The sequence below is a fragment of the Leuciscus leuciscus genome, assembly GCF_965113295.1.
Source record: "Leuciscus leuciscus genome assembly, chromosome: 20".
Taxonomy (NCBI): Eukaryota; Metazoa; Chordata; class Actinopteri; order Cypriniformes; family Leuciscidae; genus Leuciscus; species Leuciscus leuciscus.
Window position 1 is genome coordinate 9,377,741 of NC_138744.1, and position 21,322 is coordinate 9,399,062.

General features: G+C 36.8%; 1 protein-coding gene across 2 annotated transcripts in view; it reads right to left on the bottom strand.

The window, feature by feature from the left end:
• Positions 1-10: 10 nt before the first annotated feature.
• Positions 11-21,322, bottom strand: part of col6a4a (collagen, type VI, alpha 4a) — a 38,226-nt gene continuing 16,914 nt past the window's right edge. The window contains exons 6-41 of one of the 2 annotated variants that reach the window (XM_082149290.1): positions 20,243-20,800; positions 18,736-19,296; positions 17,571-18,143; positions 16,884-17,462; positions 16,053-16,402; positions 15,690-15,768; positions 14,634-14,779; positions 14,170-14,262; positions 14,023-14,076; positions 13,175-13,246; positions 13,047-13,073; positions 12,665-12,709; positions 12,414-12,467; positions 12,232-12,294; positions 11,769-11,834; positions 11,469-11,522; positions 11,343-11,378; positions 11,205-11,267; positions 11,027-11,089; positions 10,853-10,915; positions 9,990-10,052; positions 9,753-9,803; positions 9,508-9,543; positions 9,329-9,391; positions 9,184-9,246; positions 9,075-9,110; positions 7,673-7,709; positions 7,558-7,569; positions 6,942-7,435; positions 6,523-6,619; positions 4,603-5,271; positions 3,349-3,451; positions 2,506-2,651; positions 2,149-2,319; positions 731-778; positions 11-585 (exon numbers count right to left, since the gene is read on the bottom strand). In XM_082149290.1, coding sequence (XP_082005416.1) covers positions 413-585; positions 731-778; positions 2,149-2,319; positions 2,506-2,651; positions 3,349-3,451; positions 4,603-5,271; positions 6,523-6,619; positions 6,942-7,435; positions 7,558-7,569; positions 7,673-7,709; positions 9,075-9,110; positions 9,184-9,246; positions 9,329-9,391; positions 9,508-9,543; positions 9,753-9,803; positions 9,990-10,052; positions 10,853-10,915; positions 11,027-11,089; positions 11,205-11,267; positions 11,343-11,378; positions 11,469-11,522; positions 11,769-11,834; positions 12,232-12,294; positions 12,414-12,467; positions 12,665-12,709; positions 13,047-13,073; positions 13,175-13,246; positions 14,023-14,076; positions 14,170-14,262; positions 14,634-14,779; positions 15,690-15,768; positions 16,053-16,402; positions 16,884-17,462; positions 17,571-18,143; positions 18,736-19,296; positions 20,243-20,800 — 5,861 coding nt within the window. In that variant the 3' untranslated portion in view covers positions 11-412. The remainder of the gene's footprint in view (positions 586-730; positions 779-2,148; positions 2,320-2,505; positions 2,652-3,348; positions 3,452-4,602; positions 5,272-6,522; positions 6,620-6,941; positions 7,436-7,557; positions 7,570-7,672; positions 7,710-9,074; positions 9,111-9,183; positions 9,247-9,328; positions 9,392-9,507; positions 9,544-9,752; positions 9,804-9,989; positions 10,053-10,852; positions 10,916-11,026; positions 11,090-11,204; positions 11,268-11,342; positions 11,379-11,468; positions 11,523-11,768; positions 11,835-12,231; positions 12,295-12,413; positions 12,468-12,664; positions 12,710-13,046; positions 13,074-13,174; positions 13,247-14,022; positions 14,077-14,169; positions 14,263-14,633; positions 14,780-15,689; positions 15,769-16,052; positions 16,403-16,883; positions 17,463-17,570; positions 18,144-18,735; positions 19,297-20,242; positions 20,801-21,322) is intronic. The other variant, XM_082149291.1, reaches the window with a different exon arrangement.

Below are 21,322 nucleotides of genomic sequence, written 5' to 3' on the forward strand. Positions count from 1 at the left end.
CTGAATAAAATCAAGTCCAACCCTACTTTTTTATTTTGGAAAACCTGGTTTTACTCAAACATACGACAAGTTACAGATGGGTTACATTTTCACAATTTTTAAAGACTTGTTTTATTTAGTATAAAAAAATGTATTTGCACATTATTTTGTGCTGTCACAGAACTTCTTCACTAACAATCTTTATGTACATTGACATACAGTATGACTTAACTGATGATGTATATTGTATAACTGTATTAAAGTACAATGAAAAAGCGAATTTGCTTTTGTGTTGGATGCCGGTGGGTAATTCTTAGCTTTTTTTGTAGTAAAAATGTAATTGTATATTTTTTCAAAAAAAAATTTTTTAGCTTTAAAAAAAAAAGCTAAATGTAAAAGTGTGTAAAAAATGTAATTTTGAAAGTCATCCAGGTTAAATGACCCTGAGACAAAGGGCTTCACACTCTTCCTGTGTGTCAAAGTTGTTTTTGTTTCCTCCACATCCTCCAAACCAGAAGTGTATACATTCATTCTGTTGGATGTCATAGTACCAGCTTAAAACATAGTTACTGCAGGGCCCCACATCCTGTTTCATAAGGCACGCATCTGTGAGTGGAAACATCAGGAAAGAGTTGATGCATAATCCTTTTACTGGCTTTACAAAAAAAAAAAAAAAAAAGTAATACTGGGCCAAATGTTAAAGAATCGGCAAAAGATTAACAAGCATTAACAGAAGTGACTAATTTCTCACCATCAAATAATGCGATTTCCTCTTTTGCCTGCGGGATTATTTCACGATCTGGAGATGGAATAAATAATACAAATGTTTCAGCTTTTTTATATCTGGAGATGGAATAAATAATACAAATGTTTCAGCTTTTTTATATTGACAAAGTACCTTATGTGATCGTTATTTTCTTAAATGTTCAGTTTGTAATTTCAGTGTCACTAGTGGCACAAAATGGAATTGCAATCGGTTTACACGGATTGATGCATGTACAATAGCAACTAATGGTGTAAGTTTTGGGTTGGACTACCTTTCTGAAATCTTAAACTACCCTAAACGGGTTAGCTGGTCTTAGTTGGTCTCTCAGACACATCAGACTGATCTGTTGGCTAGTTTTAGAGAGGTTTTGGACAACTTTTCAGCTATTCATGCTGAAAGAGAAGCAAGACTATAATAGCTAAAAGGAAATTTTGCCAGGCTGGCAGACCAGCTTAAACAAAAAATTATGACACTTTACAAAGATTTATGAACCAGTGCACAGTGTTAGGGGTAATGCATTTCAAGAAACGCAAGTAATCCAATCAGATTACATTTTCAAGTAACTAGTAAAGTAATGCATTTCTTTTCAATTTACAACAAAACATCTGAGCTACTTTTTCAAGTAAATAATGCAAGTTACCCATGTTTGTTTTCTCATTTGTTGACTGACACCTCATGAGACCCTATTGAGAGAAATCAGGAGTGATGGCGTTGTGTGCGCAGAGTGAACATGATGGTTGTTAGTTCTAAACTAAATGTGAGCAGGCATTTACTCATCTCACTTACACAAAAAACAGATTCAGTGTTTCTCAAAATTAATAAAAAACGGTGAATGCAAACGCTGAATATTATGCGAACCTGCAATAATTAAATACGTTAAATAATACAAATATGCTTTATGTATTTAATCTCACTTTATTAACCAATGTCTTTGCAGCTGACCTTAGATGATCCAATTCAACCATCTAATAAGCAAAAATGACTTTAGTTAAACATCACATTTCTGTTTCTTTATAATTTTTTTGTTGCTGAAGTAAGTGTTCAACTTTCTTCTACTGTGTCTTCTGGAATCCACAATGGCAGCACCGCTGAAAGGTTTGTTTGAGCGGCGCCCTCTACTGTACAAGCGTGAATTTGCATTTCACTTTTGGTGTGAAAGGGCCTTTACATTTGCCAGAAACATGTAGCAGAAACATAGTTTTTGTTTTTTTGTTATTGAAAAAACCCCAAAAACAAGTAAGCAAGCCCAGCTCAGGTGAGAAACAATTAACGCAAAAGTAACGTAACACATTACTTTCAATAAGAGTAACTGTAATTAGTTACTTTTTTAAGGAGTGACTCTAAATTGTAACGCATTCCTTTTAAAGTTAGCTTTCCCCAACACTGTCAGTGCAGTTACTTACTTTGTTTGCCGCAGGTCTGAAGGCATTCCTTTTCTGAACTAAAACGGTTACGGTTACCGTCACAGCCCCCGTACCAGAAGAGTAAACATGCATCAACTTCTTCTTTATAGTACCACTGCTGCATATATTCACCACAGACAGTTCCACGGTCACTGTTCAGGTGACAGAAACCTGAAAGCAAAATACTTTTTTACCAATAAGCCATGACAATGATGCTGGAAAATCATTTAAATAAGTAACTCTTAAATGAGACTGCCTAAGTTTGCAGTAAAGATAAATTGTTATCCTTTTTGTTGCATAGGTTTAAGCACTAGAGACACAGTGATGTGAGCAGAGATTTGTACAGTAAGAACATACTGTCTGTGCGGTCAATTGGAGACTCGACTAATGAGTCTCCATGGCCTGATGTCTGCTGGTCCTCACTTTTCTCCTGTGCAGTGTCTTCTTCCTCCATTTCCTCTTCCACCACCACATTTGGGTATACAGCGGACGGCAAAGGATACCTAGGAAATAGCTTTTGTTTTGACACTGGGCACATAATAGATATTCACAAACAGTTGAGCCATTTGTGCACAAAATATTTTAACACAAAAATCTTTAACTTATTAAATAGGCACCTGCCTTTTTTCTATGTAATTACAATCTTTCTACAATAATTATACATAAATAATAAATAAATGTATTTATTTCACATTTATTTTATAAACATGGATCTTATATATATATATATGTGTGTGTGTGTGTGTGTGTGTGTGTGTGTGTGTGTGTGTGTGTGTGTGTGTGTGTGTGTGTGTGTGTGTGTGTGTGTGTATAAAGATCCATGTTAATTTAACATTTATTCATATATTTATTTATGTAAATTTTATAATATATACACATATATATATATTATAATTTACATAAATAAATATATAGATAAATGTATTGCAGGTTTAATTATTAAGCCACATCTTATTAAAATCTTATTAAATAACCACCTGCCTCCTTTCTTTGTAAGTTACATAATATAATAAATTAATTGTAAATAAATAAATAAATAAAGTATTTATTATTTTATTAACCTGCAGCTTATTAAATTAGCACCAGCCTCTATTATATGTAAATAAATACAGAGGTTAATGCTCAATGTTACTGCCATGATTTCAAACAAACAGATGTTTCACATTAGATGATGACAGAGCAGGGTTTGTCATTTGATACCTGTCTACTGGTCTCTCTGCAGCCTCGTAGTTGAAACGCTGACCTGGTTGAAAACTACTGCACTGACTCTGGAGTGATGGATGAGGGTAGGAGTTCACATTCTCTGCATTCACAAAGAAACTATATTAAAGGGTTAGTTCACCCAAAAAGGAAAATTCTGTCAGTAATTACTCACCCTCATGTTGTTCCAACCCCGTAAGACTTTCGTTCATCTTCGGAACACAAATTAAGATATTTTTGATGAAATCTAAGAGCTGGCTCACTCCTCCAAATAGGCTTCTCTGTAATTGAAACTTGTCGGCCCAGAAAAGTTAGTAAAGACATCGTTAAAATAGTCCAAGTGCCTACAGTGGCTCAACCTTAAGTTTATCAAGCGTCGAAAATACCTTTTGTGTGCAAAAAAACACAAAAATAACGACTTTATTCAACCATCTCTTCTCTTCCATGTCATTGCCCTAAGCTGTTGACATAACAGCCCAGAGCTTCTGGGTTGTACGTCAGAACGTAGGCTCACTATTGGCCGACGCTGGTCATGTGTGTGATGCGTGTGATGCTGGCCAATAGTGAGCCTACATTCTGATGTACAACCCAGAAGCGCTGTGCTGTTACACTATGTGAACTCACTCAGAGGCCCACAAAGAAGAAAATGAATAGTTTTGTTTGTTTTTGCGCACAAAATGTATTCTCGTCGCTTGATAAACTTAAGGTTGAGCCACTGTAGTCACTTGGACTATTTTAACGATGTCTTTACTAACTTTTCTGGGATGGCATATCAATTACCTTGCAGCCTATGAAGGAGTGAGCCAGATCTTAATTTGTGTTCCGAAGATGAACGAAGGTCTTACGGGGTTGGAACAACATGAGGGTGAGTAATTACTGACAGAATTTTCATTTTTGGATGAACTAACCCTTTAACACACACACACACGTGTATGGCAAAGTCATCCTTAAAGGGACAGTTCACCCAGTGGACAGTGTATGATGTCATGTTTTGGAACACAAAAAGCTCCAAAAGGGATGTCAAGCTTCAAAAAAAGGACAAAAAGTATCATATGTATATTATATAATGTGTTTCTCACATAAATCTATTTTACGGCATCAGAAGAGGTGGAATACAGTGCACAGGTCATATTAATAACTTGTATGGTGTTTTTTTATGCTTTCTGAGCGACATGAGGGTGAGCAGTGTTCATTGGGTGAACTATTGCAAAGCTTAGGTCCTCAAATATGTATTGAATGATGTGGAACACTTACTGCTCAGAATGTGGAAGAACGTCCTCATGAAGCGCTGTGTGTACTCCTGCTCTCCGTGTTTCAAGTGGCCCAGGTGAATGATGTGCTGTTCTAAGGGATAGCTGGCAAGCTCTTCCACCTGAGTACTGCTGATGTGGTCACCCACCGTCAGGGTGAAGAGAACAACACCCTCGCACTTCGCCACCTTGGAGATAAATTCCAGCTTTGCTCTGTCCTGAGATGCCATCTCTTTCCCTATGATGGCCAGTACCATCTTGTTCTTGCGACCCTTTGGAGCTGTGAGGATCGCCTGCATTATGGCGTATTCCATCGCAAGGGCGAGTCTGGAAGAGCCTCCGGTTTGCTTTAGACCCTGGTAGATGCTACTCTTCATTAGATCACGATCAGGGAACTGTTGGAAGCCAAATATGACTTTCACAGCAGACTGGGCTTCACTGTACGTAGAGCTATGCTGGAAGACAGCCACTCTTGCATATCTGTCAGCCTCGTTGGGTCGACTGCTCACAACAATCTGATCTAGCACACCACCAAGCACCTCCTTCACACCGTCGTACTCGTCGGCCAGGATGCTACGAGAGCCGTCCACAATCACCGCCAAGTCCATGTCCAACTCCTGAGGAGCAAATTCCAGGTTGGTGCCCACACATTCTCTAGCTGGTCTGCAGGGATCTTAGAAGAGAAAAGAGTGTAGATATGACCACAAAGAAACTACGGCCAAAGATCTCCATAGGATGTTCTACAGAATTGAAACGCCCATCATTCACAAAGTTCTACACATACTTTATTCCTTGAATGTTCATTCATTCATTAAATATTTTTGATTCATTTCATGTTTTCACCTACCTTTAAGAGTGCAGTACTCATAACTTTAATCACACCTTAATTTGATGAGAAATGTTGAAATCTTTGCAAATCTGAACACAGTTCATACATTGTACACTCAGGAGATAAATCTGAGACTTAAGTTTCAATTTACACTCAGTTTAATTTAACCCAACTCATCTCCTTGGGTCATTTTGACCCGAAATGAGTTTACTGTAAAAAAAATTAAAAATCAGGTGTTCATCTGAGGGGTCTAAGAGCTTTCTGAAAAGTTTCACACTTGAAATTGGAATGCACAAAAAATTACTGCTTTCTATTTTTCTGATTGTAATAAAAATTGTAACAAATCTTTCCCTCGCGGGTCAATTTGACCCCCATAATGAATGAATGTGAAAGGGGGAAAAATTACGAATTATTTTTTATTCATCAACAAAAATAATAAAAATCCATCACAATCCAGAACACACGTACGCACAAATGAAGGCATGAGACTATAGAACATCCACAATGCAGAACACACTCTCTCTCTCTCTCTCTCTCTCTCTCACACACACACACACACACGGTTTCGCTATCTTTGTGGTGACTCTCCATAGGCGTAATGGTTTTAATACTATACAAACTGTATATTCTATCCCCTAACCCTAAACCTACCAATCACAGAAAACTTTGTGCATTTTTACATTTTCATAAAAACATAATTTCATATGTTTATTAATCCATTTCTCTTGTGGGAACCGCTTGGTGGTCCCAAAAATGTAGGTGATCTCAGGTTTTACTCTCCTTTTGGGGACATTTGGTCCCCACATTGCAATATAAACCTGTACACACACACACACACACACACACACACACACATACAAACACCTAGAAATTCCCATTAAAATGAAGTGGAGGTGGTATATAACGGGGAAAATATTTTATCCCCGTTTTATCAGTCACAATGCAGACTGTCACAAATTTGCAGTCACAATGCAGACTGCACACAGATTTGAATTGGTTAGATTTGAACATTACAATTACAAACATTACAACGCAAATTAGCATATTAGAATATGTCGGTTGTGAGAAGGAGGGAGAGAAAGAACTGGTGCTTACCAAAGCAGATAACACAACTCTGGATCTTACTAAGAGTAGTATTCTGGTCTTGCAGTCTACCCAGCACAGTGAAGATAAAACTTTGGGTTTCATCTGCCTGCATACAACAAAACATCCCACAAATGAATAAGTCTACTTTTGTATTCAAACTTTGAGTGTTAGTCACACAGATGATTTAATAATTAAAGGGAAAGTTCACTCAAAGGTTTTGACTTTAAGAGTATATTTAAGTGAATAACTTAACTTCAGCTGTGGTAAGTAAGAGAAAGGAGCGACTTTAAAATTTCATTGTGTACCACAGAAGAAAGCAGGCAAAAAGGTTTGTAAAGACACGAGGGGGAGTAAATGATCACAGAATGTTTATTTTTGCATTAACTATTCCTAAAAATGATTAAAAAGTAAAGTGTGCTTAACTTTACCTGAAAAGCTTTTCTAATAGTAGGGACATTCCTCAGTCCGATGACCCCGAGCTTAATGTTCAGGGCTTTGTACTCTAGAATGGCCGTGGTGAGGGAGGTTGAATCCGGAGATTCTCCGGCGGAGAGGAAGATTGCTACTTTCCTCATCAGGACACCCTTTCGCACACGCTTCAGGACGTTCCTCCCCACAAACCGCATGGCAGCGCCTATGTTACGCTGGCTTGAAGTGCGTTCCAGGGCGATGTTATTCACTGCATCAATAAGCTGCTTCTTGCGGTGATAGTCGTTGAAGCGGATCATGTATTTGGTGTAGGAGCTGTAAGAGACCACAGCCACCCGAGCCCCCGTCGGGCAGCTGCTCTCTGCCACATTGATATTGTCCAAGAGTCTCAGGACTACAGAACGCATGCGTTCAAAGCCTTGAGGAGTCACATCTACCGACATGTCAATGCCAATCACAAGATCAGTGGGATAGGCAGGGCATTTTATGTTATCTAGAGAGACACATATGGGAGAGAAAAGTCATTTTTAATAATGGACATTATTTTAAAAGAAAAATATTTCAAATTTTTTGCTTCTCATTTCAGTGTCCTTTATAACATAAAATGTTACCTACTTTTGCAGCACACTGTTAAATAAAATAAAACATAAAAATGTCATTATCATCATCATAATGCTATTATTATCTATTTTAAGAAAGAAAAAAAGAATCGTAGATAAAGATTTCTTACAACAGTTGTCTCGAACATATGAGATCAGTTGACAGTCCTACAAAAGATTATATTTTATTTATAAATGTTTAAAAACATTCTTTACATTTATACAACAAATAAAAATACTAGTAATAGTTTTTTAAAGAATAAAAAAAAAAATTGGTGAAAAGGAACAGAATTCTATTCATCAAAGAATCCTGGAGAATTTTTTTTATCAAGCAGCACAACTCTTCTCAACACTGATAATAATAATAATAAATCTTATTTAAAGTTACAATATGTATATTTTTTCACCTATAGGGGTGGCTAACCTCTTACAATAACAAAGGCATAGGTTGATGACGCATAAGCGGAATTATGGAATTTGTCGTCATGCTGATGGATCTAATAATGTTTAGTTTTTTTTTTCATTTTCATTTAAACAACAATCAACATACATATTCACATAACAACACAACCAACAACACAACATGCATACAGACATACGTTGTGTTTTTACATCGTGTATACAAAGAAAACAATAAAGAGAAAGAATAACATCAGTAGATCAAAGGCAAAACCTGACGACAGCATCCATTCCTCCAGTTACAGTTATAATTGGTTTATGAAAGGACGCCACATGACAGTGAACTTAGGCCCGGAGCGCCTTAAATTAAGTCTTATTTTTTCCAAACTCAGGAATTGTAACACATCTCTGGCCAACTGTTTAAAAGAAGGGGGGAAGGACTGTTTCCAATTCATCAAAATTAAGCACCTTGCCAGCAGAGAAGTAAAGGGATCTAATAATGTTTATGAATGAGTAAATACATTGATGTTTTTAACATGACTGTGGTATGAAGCAGGTCGTGATTGCTAATGAGAGACAGATATCAGCGCCACACACGAGTCCCGCGGATATAAAGGAATAAGGATATTTCATTCTACCGAACTACCTGCAAGTGCAGAATTACTACTCACACAGGTCAGTTTATTAGACGAATGAAACTTGTGAGGTAACGCAGCGCTGTTTCACATGGTCTACACTATCACACTAAACTGCATTTGAGTGAAAGTTATAATGTTATTCTATGTGTTAGTTTGTTGGCTGTATGAGACTAGTAGTAAGCTAGATCAACATTAGAATAACATACTGATCATCTTACAACTTTGACATCAACTTTGACATAAAAAAAAATAGAAAATTCAACTTTGACATCACATCTATATATATTAAAATAGAAAACAGTTACTTTACATTAATATTTTAAATTATATTATAATATTTTGTATGTTTTATAATCATTTAAATGTTTGGATTTTTGGCACATTGTGTTAACTAAAGTTTGATTTTCAAAATCCTACAATTTCTTTCCAGGTACAAGTATATATAACATTTTTTACATGTTGAATACAGCAGTAGTAAAGAAAAACAGAAACTTACAGACATCTGTCTATCTCCTCGTGGTCCTTTTGGGCCCTATGTGAAGAAGATGACATTCTGTATCTCTTCAAATTCCCATGATCATATGATGCGAATCATTTTCACATACCCTGTGTCCAGTCACCCCCTCGCTGCCAGGATCTCCAGGTGTTCCTGCCCTGCCAGCATTGCCCTGTTATCAGACATCTAATTAAGTCTGCTTAAGGTTCACAGGATGAGTAAGAAAATAAAGCTTGTAAAATGTTATTACATACCCCTCTTCCCCTGTTGCCTTTAGGACCACCACCTCCATTTACTCCTTTAAAGCCCCGTTCGCCCTGATTTTCAAAGAAGAAACATTGTTCACTCATTAATAGTTGCACAATTGAGACATTATTTTATGAACCAACCGCATTATAGTTACTGCACTGGCAAGTTATGGATGTGAAGTCACCTGAAGTCCAGGATAACCTGGGAAACCAGAATCTCCCTTAAAGAAAAGTAACAAATAAATAAATAAACAAACATATATACATATGCACTTTATGCAGTTTTCTTTACCTGATAAATGGCTAAATAAGTTTCAAAAGAGCTATGTCTAAAAACTCAAAGATTATATGTTTTTTATATGATTATGATTATACATAGCCCAAATGTGCTAATTGAGAGCAAATTATTGCAGTATAATTCTACATAAACCTTCTGTCCTTTGAGTCCGGGGAGTCCATAGCCATCTGCACCATCTTTTCCCTGTTAGTAATAATTAAAAGCAGCGATCAGTTGGTTAATTTGTGTCTAACGTCAAATAAACTGATTATTAGACAAACTGTTGAATTGTTACATTTAAGAACAAAATAGCTTTACTGAATGATTATGGATCAGGCCTGACAATGCAGAATTTTAGTAGCTTTTTAAAAAAGTAAGAAAAGAAGTAACCGGCAGTCCTCTGGGGCCTGGAGGTCCGAAAGATCCCTTAATTCCAGGATCACCTGGCTGGCCCTGTGATGCAAAAGCATGATGCGTAGGTTTAGCATGAAACTAAATTTACTCAAAAATAAAAATCTCTTTAGGCCAATTCACACCACACAGACAAACGCCAACAAACATGTTTGTTGGGTTTTGTTGGATCAGTGTGTTACCCCTGTCGGCGTTGGTCGGGCTTTGTTTTCAACCGACTGAACATGTTCAATCAGTGTTTGTTGGTGTCTGTTGGGGCAGTATGAACATGACAGTTATTTTGCATAAAATTCTAATCCAACGGCCAACTTGTTTGTTTGGCGTTTGTCTGTGCGATGTGAATTGGCCTTTATATGACATTCTTTGTTTAGATAAACAGAAAGAAAGATTTCAAATAATTCAAGTGGACGGATGCCGCTAGGTTGATGCCTGAAAAACCTTACACAACGATCGTGAATTTTTTGTAAAATAATCGATCTCTTGAATCCATGTAATGTGCGATTGTGACGGTAATCAATATGACCCCAGTGGATGAATCCTTGTCTTCTAAAGCAAAACAATAGGTGTGTGTAATAAAAATACTAATATTTTTAGTTTTTTTAACTCGTACTGTCATACGCTGTTTGGTCAGCCGAGCGGCATGCATTCAATGGCATTATATGGACTCAAGAGATGGATTCATTTCCTAAAAATCTTCGTTTGTGTTTATCTGAAGAAGAAAGTCACAACAGGGATGGCATAAGGGTGAGTAAATTATGAGATAATTTTCATTTTTGGCTGAATTATCCCTTTAAAAAAAGCAGAGATTTATAAATGAAGAGGTTTTAAAAGAGGTCACTCACCTTCTGTCCCCTGGAGCCAATGCTTCCTTTAATTCCTGGCCTTCCTGGAGAGCCAGGAGATCCCTGTGTAAAAGATACCAACAAAATACCATTGATGGCCAGATGTGGTTTATTAGATATTAATACCAATAATAATCAAACAAAGTGGTCAATTCATTCTGTTTCTACATGTACCTGAGGTCCAGGTAGACCAAGAAAACCTTTCTGCCCAACCGGACCAGGTGGACCGAAAACACCCTGAACAGAGACAGAAAGACTCAAATTATAGGTAGCACAAGCTCAAAAAGTTGATAGCTGAGGAAATAAATGGTAGTTATTGATGGATTTAAAAATAGGATAATTTGTACATTACCAGTGGACCTGAGGCCCCAGGGAGTCCTTGTTGTCCTGGCTCTCCTGGAAGCCCTCTGGGCCCCTAAACGCACAAGCAAACCAAGTCAATTGGTATAACTTCTGAAGTTGTTTAATTATTATTTCTACAGTACTGTACCGGTGCACCCGCTACGCCTCTTCTGCTACCAGAACCCTGAAAATAAAGATAGAAATATCAACATAGAAAACAGGATTCTTAAGTTAATGCTTCTGCCTTCTGTACTATAATAACGTATAAACTTACTGGTCTGCCATTATCACCAATTTGGCCTGGAAGACCATCTGGACCTGGATCACCCTGTTAAAAGAGCCCATAGATAGAGAAAATTAACCAGAACAATGGAATAGATATAACTGATAACAACAGGTATGCAGTAAAATACAACTTCAACTATCAACTTCACTATCAATTAGTCAGGTCTTTGTTCAGTGATGTCTGTTTATCAGGTTGCAGCTATCAATACTTCTAGACATGTAAACTTAAAAATCTGAAGATGTTACTGTTAAGTGTCAGTTTGTACTGAAAGTAAATAATGTCCCATACCTGTATGCCTGGACCGCCGTTGTCACCTTTAGGACCCCGGACGTTGTTGTCCAATCCTGAACTTCCCTGATTATAATAAAATGGATTAACAGGGGTCAAAATTCAGCCAAACTCTACTGGAACATCTGCTGTATAAAATTCATCAGTGGCTTATCTTGAACACCTGGCTGTTATTACTCATCAATGTCCTATTGTGATTCGATTCACTATTTTGCTTTAAGACACTAGAGACATTCTTTGTCAAATTTGGTAACAACAAGAGAGTTAGCTGCCAACAATTCTGAATTATGCATACTTGAACCAAATTTGAACAATCTGACCTGAACTGAATGATTTGCATTTGAAATCAATAAAAATGAAAACTCACCATTTTAATGAATTCTTCAAAGACAGTATGAACAGTGTTTTGTCACCTGAATGAGTAATCTATTAAGATTTTTATGTGCAGCTAAAGCCTACTAACCGGATCTCCTCTTAGGCCTCGTTGTCCTGGGGTTCCAGGGCTTCCTGTGATACCTCTTGGACCCTGTGGTTTGGGCACAATGAAGACAATACATATGAGTGAATCAATGAAATCAGAGCACTAAAGAGAGACTGGATCATGGCTTGAGACATTTAGGGAAGAATATGTGTAACGGATTTTACTGGGCTTCCATGATCTCCTCGCTCTCCTGGGCTTCCCGCTGCTCCAGTTAAACCCTGAGAAATACAAACAATGAAGCAAAAATGCATCACTTCCACAATGTAAAAATAAAGGCAAAATATTAACATTTTCCAAACAAAATGTGAGATGTGCTTGCCGCCACAATACTTATTTTAATTTTTGTTTGCATTATATATATGTATTGACCTTTGATTACTCACTGGATGTTAGAAGTGCACCATCATTTTCTTACCTGTTCACCATCTACGCCATTTAAACCATCTTCTCCCTCATCTCCCTGAGTAAGAAGATTAAAGAAACTCAAGTCATTAAAAAGAAAATAGCGGTTACATTACTTACATTAACAAGACAAATGAAAGCAACTAAGAAAGAAGACAGGAACACAATTTATTTTCAACCTCAAAAAAATAGCAAAAACCACAGGCTAAAACAAACCTTTTCCAGATGACAATCAAAGACAGTAATCCAAACACAGATGCTGGCTAGTAACTGATGTCTGGTAATAATTAGGTAGACACTTAATGTATATAGCTCTTCAAGTTATCTCACTCTCCCCCTTAAAGCTTAAATGTTAATGCAAACCTCAGTGTCCATAGCCTTATGAAAGTACTCACATTGTCGCCTCTGTAGCCTCTGCCACCCTGAAGAAATGAACAGCAAAAGATAAATGTTGCATTGTTTCAGCAAAAAAAGTCACATTTAAAACTCTAAAAGGTCTCAATAAGAGAACGCATTGCATTACCTTTACGCCTCTTCTTCCCACGCATCCCTGATTTCCTCGAGTTCCATTCAAACCACGACTCCCTCTTTCACCCTGAAACACATATACATTGCACATGAAAGTCATAGGATATCAGGTTTTTTTTTTTATATTCAATATTTATTTACATAGTTTAAAGGTGCACTAAGTTATTTTTTCTTTAAAAAATAATTTTATACTAAATGAATAGTACTTCTCACAAATACACTATATTTTAATATATTTTAAAAAGTAATTTATTTCTGTGACAAAGCTGAATTTTCTGCATCATTACTGCAGTCTTCAGTGTTATGATCCTTCAGAAATAATTATAATATGCTGATTGGTGCTCAAGAAACATTTCTTAAAATCAATCAAACAGTTGTGCTGCTTAATATTTTTGTTAAAACCATGATTTTTTTTAAAATTTAATTATGATTCTTCGATGAATAGAAAGTTCAAAAGAACAGCATTTATTTGAAACTGTAAAAAATTATAACATACGTATGTTATGACAACATATGTTTTACATTGCTTTAACTCATCAAAATAAGTTAAGCAATTTAACTTTCTTATAAGTTATACAAGATTCAACTCATTTTTCATTTTTATCAAGTCAGTTTATTGTAATATAAGTTGAAATGACATAAACATCCAAGCTGATTGTATTTAAAAATTCAAGGCAGCAACTTTTTTTTTACAGTGAGTGTAAACATACACTTTGTGTAACAAATTGTGTACCCACTTTATGGACACAAACACCAGCAACAGTTCAAAGGGCATTGGAAAGTATCTTTTTTTGTCTCATGAAAGTCAATGAAAAAATTATAAATATAAATTGAAGAACTTACAGGCCCTCCTTCTTCTCCAGGGTAACCAGGAAGCCCATTCAGTCCAGGTGACCCCTGATCAGCAGTACAGTAAGACAAATTAAACACTTATCTCCATTTTCAAATATTGTTCAGTAAATCTTCAGTTATAGATCTTCAGCTAATCACCTTCAACCCTGGACGACCCTGATTTCCACGTGCTCCCTCGTGACCAGTGCATTTACACAACACGTTACAGCACTCCCTTGAGAGAACTGTGTCCTGCGTAAGTTGTAAGTAAGAGAGAAACTGTGACTGATGATATGTTAAACAAAGGCACTTGACATCCTGACATCTTTCTTCAGCACTCTTTAAAACTCACAGCTGTTTCCCTTTCTTCTTAGAGAGCCTCACACGCCCACCCACAGGAGGCCATTTATTTACTCTGCAGTCAAAACACTGTTTTGATCTCTAAGGCAGACCACAAGGCAGCTAATGTACTTCAATACTGTATATTTCATGTAACAAATAAGGCCCAAAAATGTCTCATAGCAGTAAAAATATGGCATAATCTCTACTTGACGTTACTTAATTCACTCAAAGTGTCATCCTTTGGTCAATGATTTGGTTTAATGCCATTTAAATTGACTTACAATCTCCTTCTGCATGACACTGGCCACATTCTGCATGCCAATAGAGAGAAGCTGCTTGTAGCGCATCCCTCGACCAAACTCCAGTCTCTGCAGGTCAACAGTGTTTTTGAATCCATCCAGCGCCACAGTCAGCAGTGCTTTTACACCTGTGTATGTAACAAAGGGAATTTTAGCAAACATAATTAGCCTTTGATTTGAACCAGGCTCTTCTGGAAAAGTTTAACAGACTGTAACTGCACAGTATGAAATTGTTTTTGTTGAAAAGCTATTGGTTAAAGCAAAAAAAATCTTTTGACTGAAAAATGTTCCTCGGCCAAACCCCATTCCACAGCCTGTCACACACCCAGTTTGAGAGCAGTCAATATACTGCTTTTACAAGACTTGACTCTTTGTGATGGAGTACAAATAAATAACCATTTGCATAACTTTAACACACGTTTTTATTTCTCAAATAATAAAAGCCAACAGAGCTTTTGCCGAAAAGTGAGCAAATATCAGACGTTCATGATATGAAAAAATAAACATATTAGAATAATTGGCGCTTTCACACTTGGTTCGATTGCCTGTTCCGAACCCGAGTTCGATTGCTCGATTGTAAGATGATGTAACATTAGAACAGCCTTCTATCTGTACCGTTTTGACTTTGCTCGCTATTTTGCTATTATTCTTGTGCGCTGACTCGTTCACTAAGCTGAACAGCCAATCAGAGTTCCCTCTTTCACCGACGGCCCGACGCCGATTCAACATGTCGAATCCACTCCAGGCTTTGATCACACCCCCCTCAACAGGGTGAATAGCTACACCTCATCCTTAATTTAAGACCTATTCAAACTAAAATTAAGACATTTATTACACTATTTGAGAAATGAAAGTATATTTACGGCCTTAAAATTATGAAAAGTGAATTTAAGACATAAGGACAGACGGGAACCCTGCAATTGACGGAAATCCGTTGTAGACTCGTACCAATTAACGGAAATCCGTCGTAGCGACGGAGAACTTTAATCTCTAAGTACAGAGTTTCTAAAGAAATTAAAAGTTGTTTAATCACTGTACCACTTGTCTTGAGGTTGCTCACGGCAAGCAGAAGATCCTCAACAGGCTCATCCAACCCATCTGTAAAGATGATCAGCACCTAAGAAGAGAAATCAAAGAAAAACTTTCTTCCTTGAAAATACCAACTTTTTGAATATGAATATCCTTGTTGGTTCAAGCTGGTCTATCTATCTATCTATCTATCTATCTATCTATCTATCTATCTATCTATCTATCTATCTACCTATCTATCTATCTATCTATCTATCTATCAATCATAATCAATCAATGGCGTAACACTTTCAATTCCAGATAGGCCTATATCCTTATATAATCACAGCCTGTTCAATTAGATATGGTTGATTTGGTTACTGCTGTTCTCACCTTTACATAAGAATTGGAAGCTCTGAACTTCTCCTCAAAAGAGCGTAGAAGCTGGGTATTAAATTTGAGAGATTGGGAAGTCTGCAGTGTCATCACTTTTTGTACCACACCTTCATTGTACTCTTCGAAAGAAAAATCATCCAGCTTCCTTCCATCAGCATCAACCAATCGGAAGCCTACGTTGTTATTGAGGGTTGGTTGGGTGATGCAGCACAAGTTGTGCACAACTGAAATATAACGGATGATCTCAGGCAGGTAGGCCTGCAGCTTTTTCTGGTCTCTAAAGATTGAGCGAGAACTTGAACTGGTGCGAGAGTTATCAAATCCGATGCCAATGTCAACAGTACAACCTAAACAAAGAGAAATAGAATTCATGTGTGATAAGGAGGATAAGTTGAATGCTAATCAAAAATTCATAAACCAATAATAATTTTCATGCCATGGCTTGTAAATGGCTGATAATAAAGTTAGCCTATATCCTGTTTTGTCTACTTTAAAACCTAAAAAACTTTTATCAATCATTCTAAATGCTACAAGTATATAGCAAATAGCAAAGATAATAGCAAAGGTAATCTAAATGTAAAAATTGAAGACACAAACATGCATAACCTATAACCTGTATGGGACAAATATACTGTGCATTCCTAGTTTGGTATTTCTCTTCAAGGTATACTCCAGGTTATTTTCATTGTACTACAATTTTGTGGATCAATTAAAAAAAATTGCTTAGTAACCAATATGGTACAAATATACTGTGCATTCTAGTTTGATGTTTCTCTTGATATTCCAGATTATCAATTTAATATCACACACATTGGCACCTCTACTCACTTGCTTGTATGGGTACAGGTCCAGGAAAACAAAGGGTATCAACAAATGTTGCTGTTGTCAGATTAAGGTAGTTGAAGTTCTGCACTTTGAATAACCTATCCGGTGACCCGGCAATATAGCTGAGCTGTGGCGTTGAAACAGCCCCAATTCCAATCACAAAAACATTAATTTGCTGGCGTCGGAGATCATCGGCTGCTTCGTTCACGCTGTCTGATGAAACGCCATCAGTGATGAGTACGAGATTCTGTGGTACGTTGTTCAGTCTGCGACTCCCTTTGCTTTCCTCGAAGAATTCCACAACGTTACGCAGAGCGTTTCCAATGTATGTCCCTTCTTTAATTTGCGTGATTTGTTGAATTGCTGATTTCACCCCATCTGCATCTTTATACTCATTCAAGTAGAACTCTTTCTTATATAAGTTGCTGAACTGGGCTACACCGATTCTGAAAAGTTCTGGAGCAATACGGAGCTTGTCCACAACATTTAGCAAGAATTCAATCATAGTTTTCCATGACTCCTCACTGATGCTTTCAGATCCATCAATCAGAAACACCACGTCAGCGACCACGTTCTGGCATTCTGCAAGACAGAACAATCAAATGAGATGAGCCAATACTGATCATGTTGATAAATCTGAGATCTAACTAAGTCATTCACGTTCTTAAGGTCTGAAGAAAAAGCTTTCACCTGGTTTGCTTGCATTGCAGATGACACCTGAGATGTCCTTCCGCAGATCTTGAAGGTCCAGATAATTATTAACATGGAAGATTTTGTCTTTGTTCTTGGTAATCATCTCCAGCTCACTATCTTGAGCTCGGGCCACTCCAATTCCATACACATTTATACGTTTGGCTGTAAACTCATCAGCCCGTGCACGGAGGTCTTCCCGGTCTCTAGCATTACCGTCTGTGATCACGAATAGCATCTGAGGGATGCCTCGCTTCTGGCGCCCACCATTTGCTTCACTGAAGTAAGCGAGCGAGTGTCCAAGAGCTTTTGCTGTGTAGCCGTTTGCAGGTGGGGACTGAAAGGATGTTATAGCCTCCAGTACCTGACGTTTACTTGTGTGCTGGTTTAAAGAGAATTGATACGGAGTGTCGGAGTAGACAATAATGCCCATGCGAACTAGACTGTCCCCAATCTGTGTGCTGTTCACCACGGAAATTAAAAACTTTTTAATGTTTTCAAAATCTAGAAAATTAATCCGTCTGGTGCATTGCACCAAGAAGATCACATCTGCCAACTGTGCACTCTGACAACCTAATGGAAAAATGAGGGAAAAAAGGAAAAAATCATGTAATCTGGTCCAAGTTGGTTTATTCTAGTGCTTGCTTGATGCTGGTCATAGCTTTGTTGTTCAACAGCAAAAAGTTTTAGTCAACCAACATTGTTGAATTTGAGTGAAAACGGGTAACGTGATGAAGAACTGCAATTCAAATGTGAATTTAAGGAACTAGAATTCATATAATTAAAAGAAATATATAATTTTCAACTAGAAAAGGAAGGTTCATCAAGATAAACTTTGAATATATTGGATTGGCAAAGTCTTGTCTGAAAGTTTAAAACTTAATTTATATACAAACATGTACGTTTAATGAACTTTCAATTCAACAATGTGAAAACCCAAAATACTATTACCTGTTGCATTTCTTGAAATTATAAATCAGCAATTTCCACTTCATCTCAATCCAATTAAAATTCTAATTCAACTTCCTGTGGAATGCACATTCCAACTCATGTAATGAAAGAGAGCAATTCTAAATTTGACCAAACCCTGAATAAACAGCGTACAAAACTCTTTTCAACAGGGATGTGCGGTAAATGTGGCATACAGTAACATTTTATGATTCACCTGTGTCAGGGCTGCAGAGCTTGAATTGGAGGTTTTTCTCAATGGACTGAAGTGCAGCAAAATCATCCTCCAGGTACACTTTATCTCGAGTTCCACTGATTTCCCACAACTGTGTGGCGTTTATGCTCTTACCCACACCTATTGAGAAGATGGTGACACCCTTGTCTCTGATGGCCTTGGCAGGTAAGGCGACAGCATCATGAGCTTCCCCATCTGTGATAACTATGAGGAACTGTGGGACATCAGGTCGACCACCATAGGATGCGTCAAAATACTTTGAAATAAACAAGAGTGCATCTCCTGTGTATGTGTCCCCTGTTAACTGTGTAATGCCGTTAATCGCTTCCTCTACGTCATCTTTGTTATAGAACACATTCAGGCCAAATTGGTGCCGTGGTGTAGTGCTAAACTGGACCACACCAATGCGCACATTATCTTCTCCGATGATAGTACCATTAACAACTTTGGTAATAAAAGTCTTCATTGATGTAAAATCTGGGCCGTAAATGCTAGAAGAACCATCAATCAAAAACATGATATCGGCCACCCTGTTCTTGCAGGCTAAAGAAAGTAGAAAAGAAAAAAGACAAAATTATTTACTTCACCAGTTTTTTCATCTTGCTTTCCAGTAAATATATACTGTATGACATACTTAGAATTAAAAATTAAATCATTGAGAATAGAAATTGTGTGAGATAAGACTGGTTGTCAAAGAATATACACTACTATTCAAAATGTTGGGGTCGGTAGGATTTTAAAATGTTTTTACAGTAATTGGAATCTCTTGCAAGGCTGCATTTATTTTATCAAAAATACTATGAAAATAGTATTATTCTGAAATATAATTGCAATTTAAAATACATTTTCTAATTTAAAACTAATTTCTAATTTTATTTTAATATATTTTAAAATGTAATTTATCCCTGTGATGGCAAATTAAAAGCTGATTTAACTGAATTCTTCTGTTCAAAAGAACAGCATTATTTGAAATAGAAATCTTTTGTACATTTACATTTAATCATTTAGCAGACGCTTTTATCCAAAGTGACTTACAAGTAAGGAGAACAATAGAAGCAGTTAAACTAACAATATAACAACAATATGTAAGTGACATGACCCTTCCCAGTTTAGTCTAATGCAGTAGGCCCTATATGTATTTTTAAAAAAGAAAAGAAAAAAAGATATAGAATAGAAGAGAAAAGAAAGTGTTAGTATAAATGGATCAAGCGTTGCGGAAAAAGATGCGTCTTCAGCCGTTTCTTGAAAATTGCTCAGGTTGAGTTGGAACATTTGCAAATATCTTTACTGTCACTTTTAATCAATTTAATGCATCCTTGTTGAATAAAATTATTTATTTATTTTTAAAAAGACCTCAAACTTTTGAAAGGTAGTGTATCTTTAATTAATCTTTTAATATGTTTGTGAAAATGTAGCTTGTTTTAAACCAGTCAAAAATAGATTAAAAAAAATATGTTTTTGCAGCATATCTACGACTGGTTAGTCTTACCCTCTTGTGAGCAAATATCTGTGACAATTTCGCCTTTGAGGGAATTCAGGGCATCATAGTTGGCCACATAGAACTTCTTAGTTTCATCAGTCGTCATCTTCAAGAGCTCATCCTGGTTGGCATCCTTAACTCCAATGGCATAAACTGAAACACCTTGAGTCCTCAGCTCTGCCACTGGTTCACTCACGTCATCTTGGGATTCCTTATCAGTTATGACAATGAGAATCTCCTGCACCTTAGCCGGACGGGACGCTTTAGCCCTATTAAAGAGATCGGCCACAAAAGTTAGTGCTTTGCCTGTCTCTGTGCCTCCACTGGGTCGAATGATGTCCCTCACAGCTGCTTCTAAAGAGGCCCTGTTTTTGTGCTCTGTCAGGCTGAATTGTAGAGTTGGATCACGGTCGGCTTTAGCAACTCCCACGCGAACTCGATCTGGTCCAATGTTGAATAATTGCAGAAAGCCAAGGATAAATTTCTTCACATCTTCGAAGTCGGCACGAGTGCTGCCAGAGTTGTCCAACAGGAAATAAATGTCTGCTTCCTCTGTGTTCACACATCCTAAAAGTGAGGGTTAAATTACATGGAATTATGAGTAGGGGAAGACAAAGGCTGTTGCAACATTCAAAATTTATTTTTGAACTAAAGCATAACATTCAGCACAAGTTCTGTAAAGTTAAGTGTATTGTAATATTACAAATAATAATACAATAAAATAAGTTGAAAAAAATACAAAATTATGAAAAATGTTATCGGTATCCTTTTCAAGAGTCTCCCCTAATCATTCCATAAAACGGGTGTAAAATACACAAAATATAAAGAAGTCTGGCATACATCACCAGAGAGAAGTCTGGCGCTTCATTGGAAGATCAAGTTATGACATTTTTATTAAAAAATATGAGGTAAACACTAATTTATAAAAAATGTAATATACGCATGGATGAATCATTCAAAATAAGACAGATAACATAGATTTGGAAAATGATTTTGGATAGTGTAAATTTTCATCCTCTAAACTAATTCATCAACCACTTACATCAAACAAACACATTGGTATGTCATGCTTCAGCAATGTATGAAGTT